At 39.7% G+C, this 14,506-nt stretch overlaps 1 protein-coding gene across 1 annotated transcript in view; it reads right to left on the reverse strand.

The window, feature by feature from the left end:
• The window catches only part of LGI3 (leucine rich repeat LGI family member 3), a 121,893-nt gene that overhangs the window by 10,446 nt on the left and 96,941 nt on the right, over nucleotides 1-14,506 (reverse strand). Inside the window, exon 6 of the mRNA XM_086944800.1 lies at nucleotides 11,187-11,356. Within this exon, the coding sequence (XP_086800926.1) occupies nucleotides 11,187-11,356 (170 nt within the window). The remainder of the gene's footprint in view (nucleotides 1-11,186; nucleotides 11,357-14,506) is intronic.

A 14,506-nucleotide genomic window follows, 5' to 3' on the forward strand; every position in this document is an offset into this window, starting at 1 on the left:
GATACTCATATTCACATTATTGTTATTGTTTTTACACTAATGTTTCATCATTTTGCTTTTATGGATTAGTCAGCTGAGTTGTTTTTTTCCATTTTTTTTATAGTACCTCCTGACAAACAGCCTTGAAGGCTCGAAATGCATTGGGTCTGAAAATACTGTGTTTACTCCATAACTGATGCATCTGTAAAAAACAAGCCATTGTACAAAGCCCGAACAGCCATACAGCTGGTGAATGAAAAGTTTAAATAAATACGCAGATGGAATCTTACTGTCTCCGTAGTGATGAATTGAATAAGGGCAAGTTAAGAAATAAGGAATTGTATCAATTAAAGGAATCAATGGTTTATTTGAAGAGAACAGGGATGAATTGGTTATTTTGGGGGATAAATCCCACTTTTCGCAGTGGGACAGCGAGGAGTGCGAGACAAGTGCCCTGTTTTGAACTTTATAAAAGTGGCATTTTCAGAATGGTGACTTATATTTATCAAAATGGTTAGGCCTGGCAAAAGGTTTATTTTGCCTCATCAGAATAGCAGTTTAATACTGCACACACTGGCTGCAATGGCAGGCCTGAGCCATATTTAAAAGGCTACTTAAGTGGCTGGCACAATCAGTGCTGCAGGTCCACTACTAGCATTTAATTTACAGGCCCTGTGTACATGTAGTACCACTTTACTAGGTACTTATAAGTACATTAAATGTGCCAATTGGGTGTAAGTCAATTTTACCATGTTTAAAGTAGAGAGCCCAAGCACTTTAGCCCTGGTTAGCAGTGGTAAAGTGCACAGAGTCCTAAAGGCCAGCAAAAACTGATTTAGAAACCAGGAAGGGTAAAGGTGAAAGTTTTGGGGTGACCCTGCAGAGAGGGCCAGGTTCAACTGTGACACTGGGTGTGTGCGTTTGTTTGACAGGGTCAGTCAGAAAGAAAGTGAGAATCCATATTTGAGAGACAGTGAAAGGGGGTGTGAGGTGTGAGGGAATGAGTCAAGAAGTGTGAACTCATTAGGAGTGATTTATTGGAGATTGTGAGAGGGTGTAAAAGTGAGTCAGAGGTGTAACAATCAATGGTGCTACACGTGGAGTTGCACCTGGTTCCAGAGTCAGTGAATGTGAAAGGGTGAGTTGTGTGTACCTGTGTTTGTAAGTCAGTGAGAGAACCAGTGAGCATGAGTAAGTTTGTATGTGAATTAAAGTGAGTGCGAGCGAGTATGAGTGGAAATGAGTAAGTATGAGAGTGTGAGTTATCGTGAGTAACTTGAAAGAGAGGGAGGGAGTATGAATGACAGTAAAATAGTTTGAGTATGAGTGTGTTTGAGTGTTTTATGATTGTGAGTCTGCCACTGGCCATGTCATACTCAATATAATTCTGAGGTTTTGGCGGCACCCAAGGGAACATGCTGCTACTGGCTTATTGGAGATAATTATTGGCATAAGAAAAGGCACCCATGGCAAAATGCAGGCCCTGAAATACTAGAAGTGATTCTTGGCATGGGGCCCATGAAGAAAAATGCTGGTGCTTACATTCTGGAGGAAAGTTTTAGTATGCAAACTTCTGGCACTGGGACACTGGAGGTAATTCTTGCCATAAGCGGGACACTCAAGGCAAAATGCAGACCCTGAAATACTGGAAGTAGTGCTTGACTTAAGAGGACACCTATGACAAGTACTGGTGCTGACATGCTGGTGGTAATTCTTTGCCTTAGAGAATGCAGAAATGGCATATTAGGGCTGAGGGGCGGTTTGGGGGAAGCAACCCATGCTAAAATGCTGGCTCTGAAATACTGGAGGTAATGTTTGAAATACAGGCCACCCACGGCATATTGGTAATATAAATGAAAAATCCTGTACTGGAATATTTTCTGTCATGCTTGGTATAAGGGGATACCCATAGCAAAATGGTGGCATTGGCACAATGAAGGTAATTCATAACATTAGGGAAAGACAAGGCACATTTTGAAAAAATGGAGTGAACTCCTAGCTAGGAGAACACCCCACCACTTTCAAAGATAACCATCTGTCTCTGTGTTTGAATGGTGGGGCTTAAAATCACAAGCCACAGCTCTCTGACAGAGAGCTTTATGACAGTGCTACAAATCTCTTTGTAATCCCTGCATCACACTAACTGTGCCTTAGAGTATAGAGTCCTATCAGACCCTTTAGGTTCAGTCATGATGCAGTGTGGCTGATGATTTTTCAAAAAAGGTGGTTTATAACACTTGCCTCGGGCTCACCTAATTTCTTTCAACATTTGCCATGAGTGTCCCTGAGTGTCCCCTACATACTAAGAATTATCTTCAGTGTTGCAGTGCCCGATTTTGTCAAAGCAACCTCCCTTATGCCAAGAATTACAGGCAATATGCCAGCACCTGAGTTTTGACAATGATACTGCTCATATCCCGTGGGTGACCCATTGGTCAGAAATGGGGAACATACTTTACAACGCAACTATTACCACGCACTACCATTACAAAGAAACGTCTACAACGCAGGGTCCATTACAACGCATGCCATTACAAAGCATTCCATTACAACGTAAGTATGGGTAAGTATTACATTTCATTTTACCCCCTACACTTTCCAACACATTCCCTACTGTTACGCCCCCCTGGAGTTAGAATAGTAAATTAAACCCCTACACTATCCAACACTTACAATAAAAAATACTCAACCATACTTACCTTGTAATGGCATGCGTTGTAATGGCATGCGTTGTAATGGATCCTGCGTTGTAAAAGTTTTGTTGTAATGGTATGCGTGGTAAAAGTATGCATTGAAAAATCATACATCCGTCAGAAACTACCTCCAATATCTCACAGCAAACATTTTCTCCTGGTTTGTTTTCCTCAGTCTGGCTCTCCCCCACCTCCAATATGCCATGCGTGCCAAGAATTGCCTCCAGTATGCGAGCACCAGCATTTTGCTGCAGGTGACCCACATATGCCAAGAATTCATTTCAGTATGACAGGGCCTACATTTTGCCATGTGTGCATTCCCTAATTCCAATTTGCCAGTGATAGCATGTGACCGTAAGCGAAGAATGATCTTGAGAACGCCCTAGCAAGTGGCAAACTCACAAGCATAAAACATACTAACAAACACACTCTTACACTCTCACCCATACTCACTCCCTCTCTACTGCCAGGATACCTTTCTATGTCGCAGATCTGCTTTATAAATGGCTCACAGAACATGGCATAACATTCACCCTCTCCCTCCCCCTCACTCACTCTAATTCTCTCATACTCTCTCACTTGCTCATTCTAACTCATACTCACTAAAGCGGGACCTTTCACATCATGGGAACTGGAAAAGGCATGAGGAAAGGCTCACTACCGAGAGGATGAGTTAAGGTAAGTTAAGGTAAGTATTTCCAAAGTCTTAAATACTGCTGTTTCTTTGAGTCTGCCTGTGTGTAAATGCATGCCTGTATGTGTTGTACCCACCGATGGTGGAATGTTGGCCTTGGCTTTGTTATTCAGACAGGGAGCAACCTGATTTCAAGATTGCCACTTCTGAAAGCCCAGCCTTCTTATCTTTGCAGCTCTGATAAACCTTTCTCGGTCAATTCCTCCCTAACATGTCTAGGTCTTTGTCATGCAGATGCTTTCCTTACAACAAGCCCACCTCTGGATTTTTAGTAAGTATAAAATGAAAATGAAGCACTGTCTACCACTTAATACAGGGATTAAGCCAATTTACATCATATTTAAATCACCGATATTTATTTTTGTGAATATGCTCATACAAGGCTGGTCTTTACAGGTGGAAGCCCGAAAATGTAATGCTTTATGATCTTTAATAACATGCATGTGTTCCTTTGTGGCCGCATACATATAAAGCAGCCACACTTTGTATAAGTGAAGTATTATCATTAGTTTATATTATATTCAAGCCTAATAAAATATGCGATCTTAACTTTGGCCTAAATGTGAATAGGTCTCAGCTGAGCTGCTCTAAATACTTTCACTGTTAAAGATAATGTTTATTTTGAAATGTGATTGTATGTTTTCCTTAGTTAGCTTAGTTGGAAGAGGAGCTTACTGTTTTCTTTTAGAGAAAGTTAGAAGTAATCATTTTAATTAGCAGTCATTCGTGATTTATACCATGCATGGGGATGAGGAGAAGTGTGGCTCACTGGTTAGAGCAGGCAGACCCTGAAGCAGAGGTCAGACCTGGGACCAGGGTTCGATTCCCGATGCGGCAGGGTGTTGAGCTCAAATGTCCACGGACTCGATAGTTCTCGCTTCGGTGCCTGACCTAATCATGGGTTCACACTCTGCAACTCTGGGCATTAAGCTTGCTTAATCTCCACAACGGCCCCCCCGCGGCGGGATGCCTGGCTTTCACCTTGGGGATGCCCAGTAGGGGCTATCTCACAGGGAAAAACCAGGACGGGTTCCCAAGGCAAGCGCGGAGATACCCCTTCGGGGGTCGATTCTGGCGCTATATAAGAAATGTAATAATAATAAGCAATAATGAGAAAGATCCTCTTGTACCAGGCAGACCGAACCTATGATACATCCAAGGTCGTGCAGCTGTGTGAGGTTTTGTTCGATGATGAGGACGAGGGGAGTTTATTTGTTCCAAGAAGACGACGTAACCTGATTAGTCGCAGTTAGAAGGAGTTGATGGGAAGAAGTTTTCGAAGGATCTAAATGTATTTAATTGTGTGTCTTAGAATGATATAGGAGATCCTATCCAGACTTTGCCGAGAGAAGACATTTACATAACTCTGCTGATATCCCTGATTCTTGAGCAAAACTCTTGGACGCCTCTGCTTCTTTTGCCCTGAACCTTCATTTGGTTCACTAATAGACTGACGCCTTCTGCCTAGGATGTCCCCTTCTTGTCCTCAGACACTGCATTTTGTTTGGGGAAGTTCCTTCATGGAACTGATACTATCTCTGCTTTGCATTTTGTACTATTAAATGATTTATACGTCCATCTGCCTGACATTACCCTATTAGATTGAATAGATGGACTTCATGCTTGAATTTACAACTGATTTCCTGAATGATTAACCCTTTCGGTGCTAATGACGGCTCCCAGCCGTCATGAGTCACGGTGGGCGTTTGCTGATGACGGCTGGGAGCCGTCATGACCACGCCCGCGATCGGAATGTTCAGCACTGGCGCGGAATTTCAGCCGCAGCCAAGGTGTTAAAGCCTGTAACTTTGACTGATTTGCTAATACACCATGATGGTTTGGAAACCATTCTTTCTGTTGTTCTCATAGAGTCAAATGGGTTTCACTATAATTTGACTTGTTGCACTGATGTTAGCTCCCAGAATACACATTTAGTCGATATCTAAAGGTCCATACGACCAGTGGTGCAACTTGTTTGATGACTGCACCCAAGCCAAAGATAGAAAATTGCACTATATCACAGGTGAACATACCTACATTGTTTCTACATGCATGTCAATTGTGATATGTTCCTCCATACCAGCCAAAATATATCTCACTGTGGAGGCATTATTCTAGTGAGCATTCTACCTACATCACCCAACAATATATTCAACTGGAAGAACTTTAAAAACAATGGCAAAATCTGTTAAAAGAGGATGTTCTTGTTTGGCCTCAGTGCAGTATGTGTGAATCTTTTCTTCTAAACAAGTGGTCTTAGTAACATTCTTAGGATCCTATCAATCCAAGTAATAATGGTATTATTATGTGTGTTCAAAGTAAACTCTACATGCTCCTCCCCTCGACCTTTCCATGCTCATTTCATGGCAATGCTATCGGTCAACAGAGCATCCCTTGTTCAATTGCCTGCTGCACCACTCCCCAGGACCGCCAAAACCATCTTTTTAGTTGTTCCTTTCCCACACTGGGAAGGGTCTCTGATAGTTCTTATCCACTCCTCCAGCTTCTTTCTATGTCAGTCCATGGTTCACTTACACATCATTCTGTTTGCAGGGCAATCTTTAAACAACTGGAAAAATCATATGACGGGCCCCATACTCCATCCATGTTTCATCCATGTTCCCATTTCCCAAGAATGCTCCAAGCAAACACCTTTCACCGCTGTATTATAAATTCAGGCTTCTGAAGGTGAAAATGTGTGACAAGAATGTTTGTGCTCATTTATTATGTGGCATTTGCTTGTGACGTGCTCGTTTTTTTGTGCTGCTATATTTTTGTGCTGCATTATAGCAAATTGTTGTTGTTATGTACTGTGGTTGTTGTGTTGCCGTTTGTTTTGAATGTTTTGTTGGCTTGTGGTCAGTTATGTTTTAATTCTGTTATGTTGCTTTGTGTATATTATTGTGTCATGTATTGTTGTTTAATTAGATATGTTAAGACATGCTGGCTTTAAATGTCCTGCGAAAAGCAACCTTTTATCCCTGGCCAAGTGTGTAAAATAGCAGTGCTCCAGCACTTTAACTATTTAAGACACCGGTTAGAGTAAAACAGTGGCAAAGACAGTGGGCTTCTGATCTCAAGTTCACTCTGCTGTGGTAATAAACTACAATTTTACCTTTGCACTGTAGTAATAAATGTGTGCATGTGTATTTATTCTACGGTGACACTAAATGCTATGTTATTTTAAATATATGTGTGTGTGTGTGGACATATATATATATATATATATATATATATATATATATATATATATATATATATATATATATATATATATATATATATATATATATATATATATATACATGCATATATATACACACACACACATATATATATATATATATATATATAGATAGCTATATATAGATATATATCTCCACACTTCTCCCCCTCAGGACAGAAAATGAGCCGCACACGTAACTCTCTATTTGCCGCTTTTATTTCTTTTTGGAACAGCATGAGGCGAATTCCTAATGCATTTCGTTCTCCCTAGAACTTCTTCAGAGGTAAGCCTGCACCAAAGCACGCCGCTTGCATTCACAGTCTTTTGCCCTTAGTTGAATGATTGTCTTTCCTCTATTGGAATGCTTTTGAAATGCATTATGGGGCCTGTGGTTCAAACGGTCATGCCAAGTTTCATCCCTCCAGTGGACGGTGCTAAAACATGTTATTCCGAGTATAATACTTTTGTTAATTATTGTTTTTATGGCACATAGTTACCCTGTGTTAGAGTCCACTTTCAAGACTCATTCGGGTCAAATACCGAAGCCAGTCTTCGGCAGCACCGCATCGCCCTTGATATTTTAATGATCTTCACAGACGGTTCAAAGTCGGGCGATGATGGCGCTCTTGTGGTGGTGCGTCGCTCCTCGGCAGAACCAAGCTGATAAACAGCTCCACACTTCTCCCCCTCAGGACAGAAAATGAGGCACACATGTAACTCTCTATTTGCCGCTTTTATTTCTTTTTGGAACAGCATGAGGTGAATTCCTAATGCATTTTGTTCTCCCTAGAACTTCTTCAGAGGTAAGCCTACACCAAAGCATGCCACTTGCATTCACAGGTACCTACCTTAGCCAACTAGTGACCCCCAGTTCTAACAGTGACTTATTACCGTTGATTGTGGGATGGGCCATGACACACAAGGGATAATGCCTCAAATGGGTCATTATGGTCCTCTCCTCCATCAATAATAATAATAAAAAGCATGTTACTCTCTGCGATCTGCTTGTATTGTCTTGTTCTTATCTAGGATCCTAATTCGATATTCCCGATTTATGCCCTTGTGAGGTTATAATCAATAATGTCCTGACAACGGCATAAGAATCAGATTCATATTCAGTAATAGCCCATGCAATCCAAAGCACAGCATGGCTACTCCCATCGACTCCTAGAAAAGCACACCGCGTTCTTTAAACAAACCAAGCCTCCAGCAGCCCTGGAAACCCCCCCCTGCTTTTGTTTTGATTTGAACAAGAACTCCTGAAGTCCTGCAAGAACTGTTAGTTCTTGGTGACGTCTTATGTCCAACTTTACGTCAAAACCCGGCACCTTTCAGGTATAAAATACCAACAGTTGCCTTAAGCAAACACATGGTTGTTTGGAGCAGAGCGGCCATCTACTTGCCCGAGAGCAAGTAGATGGCCGCTCTGCTCCAAACCATGGAAGCCGCCCCTCCTGTTTGAGGCACTGAGAGAGACGCTGTCTTTTTCTCCAGCCGAGAAAATCCAGCTCCGGTGTTTCCAGCCTATCCTTGCGGGTTGCTGGGATATCGAGTCCTGAAGAAAGAGATACCAGACCTCCCACATTCTATTACCAAGGTACAGAGCTGACTAAACCCTTAGGAGAATTCTTGATGCAGATTCTTGGCAAAATTTTCTTAACCAACTTAACTTAACATCGCTATTTACTTGTCCCTTCCCGAGTATTAGGCTTAGGTCAGGTACACCGGGGTAGGCTTAGTTAGAAGCACCAGTTGAGCCTTTTAGCCAATGTATATATGTATGTATATATTTTATCAATTTTAAAGTATCATATGGCTAAGAAACCGTATCAATGCTTTTACAGTATTATTTCATAATACTACTTTTACTGTACGCACTTTACTTTACTTTAAGTATTGCAATTGTGGCAATTCACTTCTCTTGTATGAGAAAGAAGACTGCTCAATAAATAACACCTTTTATTGAAAACGCCCGTCTCTCTATTTCTCTGCACTCTGGTGAAACTAAGTATGCACTGCTGACTGAGTGAAATATCTGTCTATTGTTTTCACACGACTCTAGAGATATACTCTTATTCTGAGGGAGCAAAGTTGTCATGTTTATGCGGTTGTCGGAAACTGAATCCCTTCTTGTCTGAGCCAGGGAAGGTTATCCATCCCTCTTCATTCGAGAAAGTTTCCAGTGACCTCTGAGCTAGCTGGCGCAAACCTAAATTAAGTTTAACATAGTCAGTAGAGACCTAGATGACCTCAGTCCTACGTCTACACTGCTGTTTATGTTATTCCAACGCGCAGAGCCTATTGGGAAAATAGGAACTACACTACAATATGACTTAAGCCGCTCTGTTTTATGTGAAGACGTTCTCAACAAGTCTTTTTAAGCGGAACAGGGGCACAAAGGGTTAAATCTGTGCCGTGAGATAAGATGTCATTAAACAGGCTTGTTGGTATTGGTTCAGTTCTTTCGCTCTGTAGAGTAATTATAACAAAATCTGTGAAACAATAGCTGTAATTTCGCTATTTGAGTGGCAATGCGTTATTTGTAAGTACTTTTACCTGTGCAAATATACTTTTAGAACAGTGCTTAATTTGTAAAAAAATAAGTGCCGGGCCCTCATCAAGAGGTCGTTGCAGCTTGCACCACCCATTGCCTCTGATAGTGCTGCCAATGATGGTACTAACACAACTACTGCCATCACACACCTACAAGTGTGACAACTGAGACTATTCCCCCAAAGCTACAAGAATGTCTTGGGCGGCAGATATCAGTTATTTTTTAATGCATATTGAATCAATAAACAACTGTTGGTGTGCTAACCTCTGAATTAGACAAACAGTGCCACCATGTGGCAGACTCTCATAGGTGCAGGCATTGGTAATTAAGTGCCGGTGCCGAGCATCGTAAACCACCAGCTCAAATTAAGCACTGGCTTATAAGTACATTTAATTACAATAACAAAGTGTATTTGCCTGCATTTCTTTTTACTGGCAAGGCATAGCCTCAAATCTACACACACACACACATTTTCTATGACACCACAGAGAGTTCCATCACATATGTTAAACATTGATGAGATACAGAGCAATGCTTACCAGCCAAAGATCGCCAGGCCATCCTGCCCACAGCGCCCAACATTTCACACAATCTTTTGCCCTTATTACGAGTGGTAGAAGTTCCCTTGGAGCGATAACTCTGCATGGAAGTCTGCCACCAGCATACAGGGTGTCTCCGGACCTGATCATTCCTAGATCAGCAACACCATATCCTTTTATATGCTGCCGGGGTCAGGCCCTCCAAACCTCAGCAGCATAGAGAAAGCAGACAATACCCAGATAAGTTAGTCTGTCCCAATCCTCCTCAAATCTCCACACTCCCACCTACTGGCGGCCCTCCTGCTGACACTTTTCAGCAGTTTTCTTTATGGAATTGGGAAAAAGTGTGCAGAAAGGACCTGGTAGAACTGGTTCTGTGCAGGTATTCCCTCTTTGACCTTTGTGTGGGCATACTGGTCAGAAAATGAGATTCTGATCCTCCGGTATCCCAGCATCAAATCCAGTCACACTCTTAATGAGGGCCTTTGTCTCTGCAGCCATATTTGCTCATACCCTACATTTTTCTGCCATGTTTCTTCCAGGACTGTTTGAGTGACTTACTTTAAACACAAAAACCTGATGAAGATGATGTAAGGCAGTTCCATGCATTTGTCACCTCTACAAGAGAACGACCTACTCTACATCCAAAACTTGAAATGGAATCATAGCGCTTTGATACGTGGTTCCATGAAGAACACACGATAAACTAAGAAGTGATGTTACACAATCAGAAGAGGACTTGCCTCCAGCCTGCTTCCCTCAGAACCCACAGGGATTGCAATATCTAATCTTGAAACTTCATGCTTCCACACCTGGCATTTTTCTGCTTCCTCCTTAAAGACCTCTACTAGCGCTTTTATGACTGACCACAATATTAGTACAAGTACTACTTTTGGTACTGCTGAAAATACACCTATTGCTATTATGACTACTACTAGAAGTACTGCAAATACTACTAGTAATAGCAGTGCTAGTCAGAGCAGTGCTACTATAATTAGTAACTCAATTGTTACTACTATTGCTACTGTTAGTACCTTTATTACTAGAACTATTACCATCACAGCTACTACCACTACTACTAATAATAATAATCTTCCTACGACAACTATTACCACCACAGCTACCCCTATTGCTACAACTAATTCTCATACAACTAAAACCATTACTACCACAGCCACTACTACTGCTTCTATTAATACTTTTACTATGAAAACTAATACTCTTACTACTAGAGTCATTACCAATACAGCTACTACTCCTATTACTGCACCACTACTAGGGAAACATGGCACAATATGAACCTGCTATTTCATACACACAGCAGATGGTAAATTAAGAGAATTTTGGGCAAAATTATAATTTAATTTCTAGCTTTTGATATGAGTCTCAACAATCTCTTCCTGAGGCTGAGTAGAGTGGCTTCATTTAGCTTAGAGTTTTTGTGGACTAGCAAGTTAGTTATAATACATCACTCGGGTAACAGGTCAGCTTTACATCATACCAGTGGTGATGCAGTCGAAGTCCTTCATAGGCAGGTCGCGGATCTTCTGACTCTTGTACTTGGCGGGGCCGCTGCAGACGCTAGTAGGCACGCTGGCATTGGTGCCTCGCAGCCATTCCACTAGCCACTTCACCTCACAGTCACAGTTGAAGGCGTTGCCACGGAGATCCCTGGAAGTGGAGGATGTGAGATTAAAATTGATCTCTGTCAACTGAATGCGCCATAGACACTAATGTTGGCTGGCAGCCATTTTGTGAGATAATACACAACCTCCAAATAAGGGTTTTGTTAAGGCCGTGCACACATGCTGCTCTATCACACTTCTCACGGTAGTTAGTGGAAGGCCTAGAAGCCAAATCTGCTATAAAATGAAATTGTTGTCAGAATTTGTGAGTGATCTGCTGTCAGCAACGTTTCTCTAAGTTATGTACATACAAAAAGACACTCCTGATCCACTTTTGCACTCTGGTGCCCTGATGGTGCAATTGAAGGCTTATCTTGGTAATGCCAGGGAGGTCCTCACTTTGGGTGAAAAGCCTTTTGGTTCATATGTAGTGAGGCTCGATGGCTCCTCAACCCGCCATAGATGTGAAAAGACCACGAGTTTGTGGCGGCAATCGACATAGGCCCTGATTTTACGCGTGCCAGTAAATTCCGATCCCTATGCCAACCCCTATTTGCACAAGAATCGGATTGCAGAATACTCAAATGATAGTGCACACCTGCAATTTTCCCCCTGTTAATTTCGTCAGGTAAAATCTTCTTAAATTTACTTGGTGAACAACATGTGGTAAAGTCCAATGAATGTGTGTAATTTGGTGTGTAAAACATCACATTCTACATGCAACTCATTCTTTTTCCAAGGAGATTTCGAAATAAAAAGTAGAAGAACTTTACAGCACAGGGTAAAAAGAGCAGCCCTCTTTATCGATATTTACTGGCAGGGTTGATATCTCACTCCGTGCACTCTCCTTCTCCCTTTTAATCGGGTCCAAAGCAGTGTCTATTAGGAAAACAACTACTCTATCCTTTTGGGTAAGATGTTTAGCATTATGATCTGAGAAACCTTAATGCTGATTTTCCCCAGCTAGCTTCTTAAGAGCAGCTTGGGATCATCCTTGGATTCTTTTCCTCTTTGCATTTGCCACCATCTAAGTGTAAACGTCGCTATTTGTAAAGAGGACATAAGATCTCCCGGGCGGGTTCACGTGTCAAAAGTCGGAGACCTTCAACTGTCAGAAAATTTAAGGGTTGTCAATATTATTATTGAAGATGCCCTATAGTTTGCCACGGATTGAAGAACTTGTTAGAATAAATAGATCAGCTAAGTCATAAATTAAGTAAAGGTGGCAGATGGGCGGGCTCAAGAGCTTTACCTGTTCTTGGCGATAGCTCAAATGAAGTGTTGTAAGCATATTTATTGGATGCCTATTTCATGGTATACGTCATGAATATCAAACTCACAATATTGGTATGTCGGAATATCGAGGACAAAATATTTTTAAAAATATCGACAGGTAGGTATGTCTTGATTTTCTTTTCCTAACTCTGCATATGCATGTACTTATGCGATATATATATATTTTCAAAATACATAAATGTGGAGTTGGGAATAGTAAATCTATTCTTCCCTATATACACTTGCCTTTCAATATTTTGTCCATCGATATTCTGTCCTCGATATTCTTGTACCACAACATTGTTGGTGTCGATATTGAGTAGTACAACCCTATTTTATGCATTAAGTGATGGTTAAAGGTTAACATCCAAGGGGCACTCTAGTAGTTTGGCACTGACTGGCACACATGCTTTACTTTTAATAATATTTACAGTTATTAAAACATCATTAAGTCCAAGGACACTGACCTTAGGGCTCAGTACTTAAGAAATTAACACCTGTTTTTACTGTTTTTAGGCAAACATCGAGTTCAATATATTGGAACACATTAATATTGGAAAAAAAATTGTGGTGCAAATATTTGGTGCTATAGAAAATTGTTGTCATGAATATAATTGTTTTGGGTAAGTAATATTGTTTTTATAAATATTGCTGTGTTTAATATTGTTTTCAGTAATATAGTAGGAAGAAATATAATGTTTCAGTTATTTAAATGTTTTTTAATGTGCTTTTGTTAATATATTATTTGATGTGCTAATAATGTTGGTATAGTTGTTATTAATTTTTTTTAAATATAGTTTGTAATTTTAAGTAATCTAGATTTTGTATCTAATTTTTTTTGTAATTTATAGTGTTGTACCGGGTTGTTGGACTTGTAGGGTATTTGTAGTGGGATAGGGTTGGAAGTTATTTAAATTGCAAATGCATGCATTTGAAATTGATTTATTATGTATTTTGTTGTAATATATTTAGATTTTACATTATTTATTATTTGATTAGTAATTATGTAAAATTAATTTAATAATGACTGTAATTATTCTGTTTCATTTATTTTTATATTTATTTTAATATTTAAATGTGTGTTACACATGTATTGTTAAATGTGTTTTCGTTTTTCTGGGGGGAGTTGGTTGAGAAAAAATATTTTGTTGTTGCAATAATTGATATTTATATGTATTGTGTTCATTATTAATTATGAATATTATTTATATTTATATAATTTTTAAACTTTTCTTATTGAGCTAATGGTGTTTGTGAGCGTTTGTTGGTGGTGTGATATTAGTTATTTGAATTGATTTATGTATGAATTGGAATGAAATTTATTATGAATGATTTCATACTTTTTTAGTAGTTAGCAAAGTTGATTTTATGAAGTGCGATTTTTTACTTTCTTACTTATTAATTTATATACTAAATGTTTTTATTTTTCTGAAAATTATAACTATTTATTTTAATTTAATTTAATAATTTTTATATTAAGGTTTAAATATTTTTTCAATGCTAATAGGGCAAACCATATACTTTCCCTACTGTTACTTAGATTTGAATGGTAATAGTAAATCTTACCTCTCCGAAGTCCAACACTTTCTTTACTGTCACTTAGACTGGAGTGGGAAGAGTAAATAACATCCCTCTGTAGTCCAGCGCTTTTCCTAGTGTTGCATAAACTGGAGTGGGAATAGAAAATCTAGCCCCTCCAAAGTCCAACACTTTCCCTACTGATGGATTGCCTGGAGTGGGAATAGTAAATGTAGCCCCTCCAAAGTCCAACACTTTCTCTACTGTTGGTTAAACTGGAGTAGGAATACTATATGGTATATTTTTTAAGTACAATCTATATTATTATGTGTTTATTTTGATATTTCTAATATTTTATTTTATTTCTTAATGTTTATAATATTTTTACTACAGATATTTTGGG

Source organism: Lissotriton vulgaris, chromosome 11 (assembly GCF_964263255.1).
Source record: "Lissotriton vulgaris chromosome 11, aLisVul1.2, whole genome shotgun sequence".
In the NCBI taxonomy this organism is placed as follows: Eukaryota; Metazoa; Chordata; class Amphibia; order Caudata; family Salamandridae; genus Lissotriton; species Lissotriton vulgaris.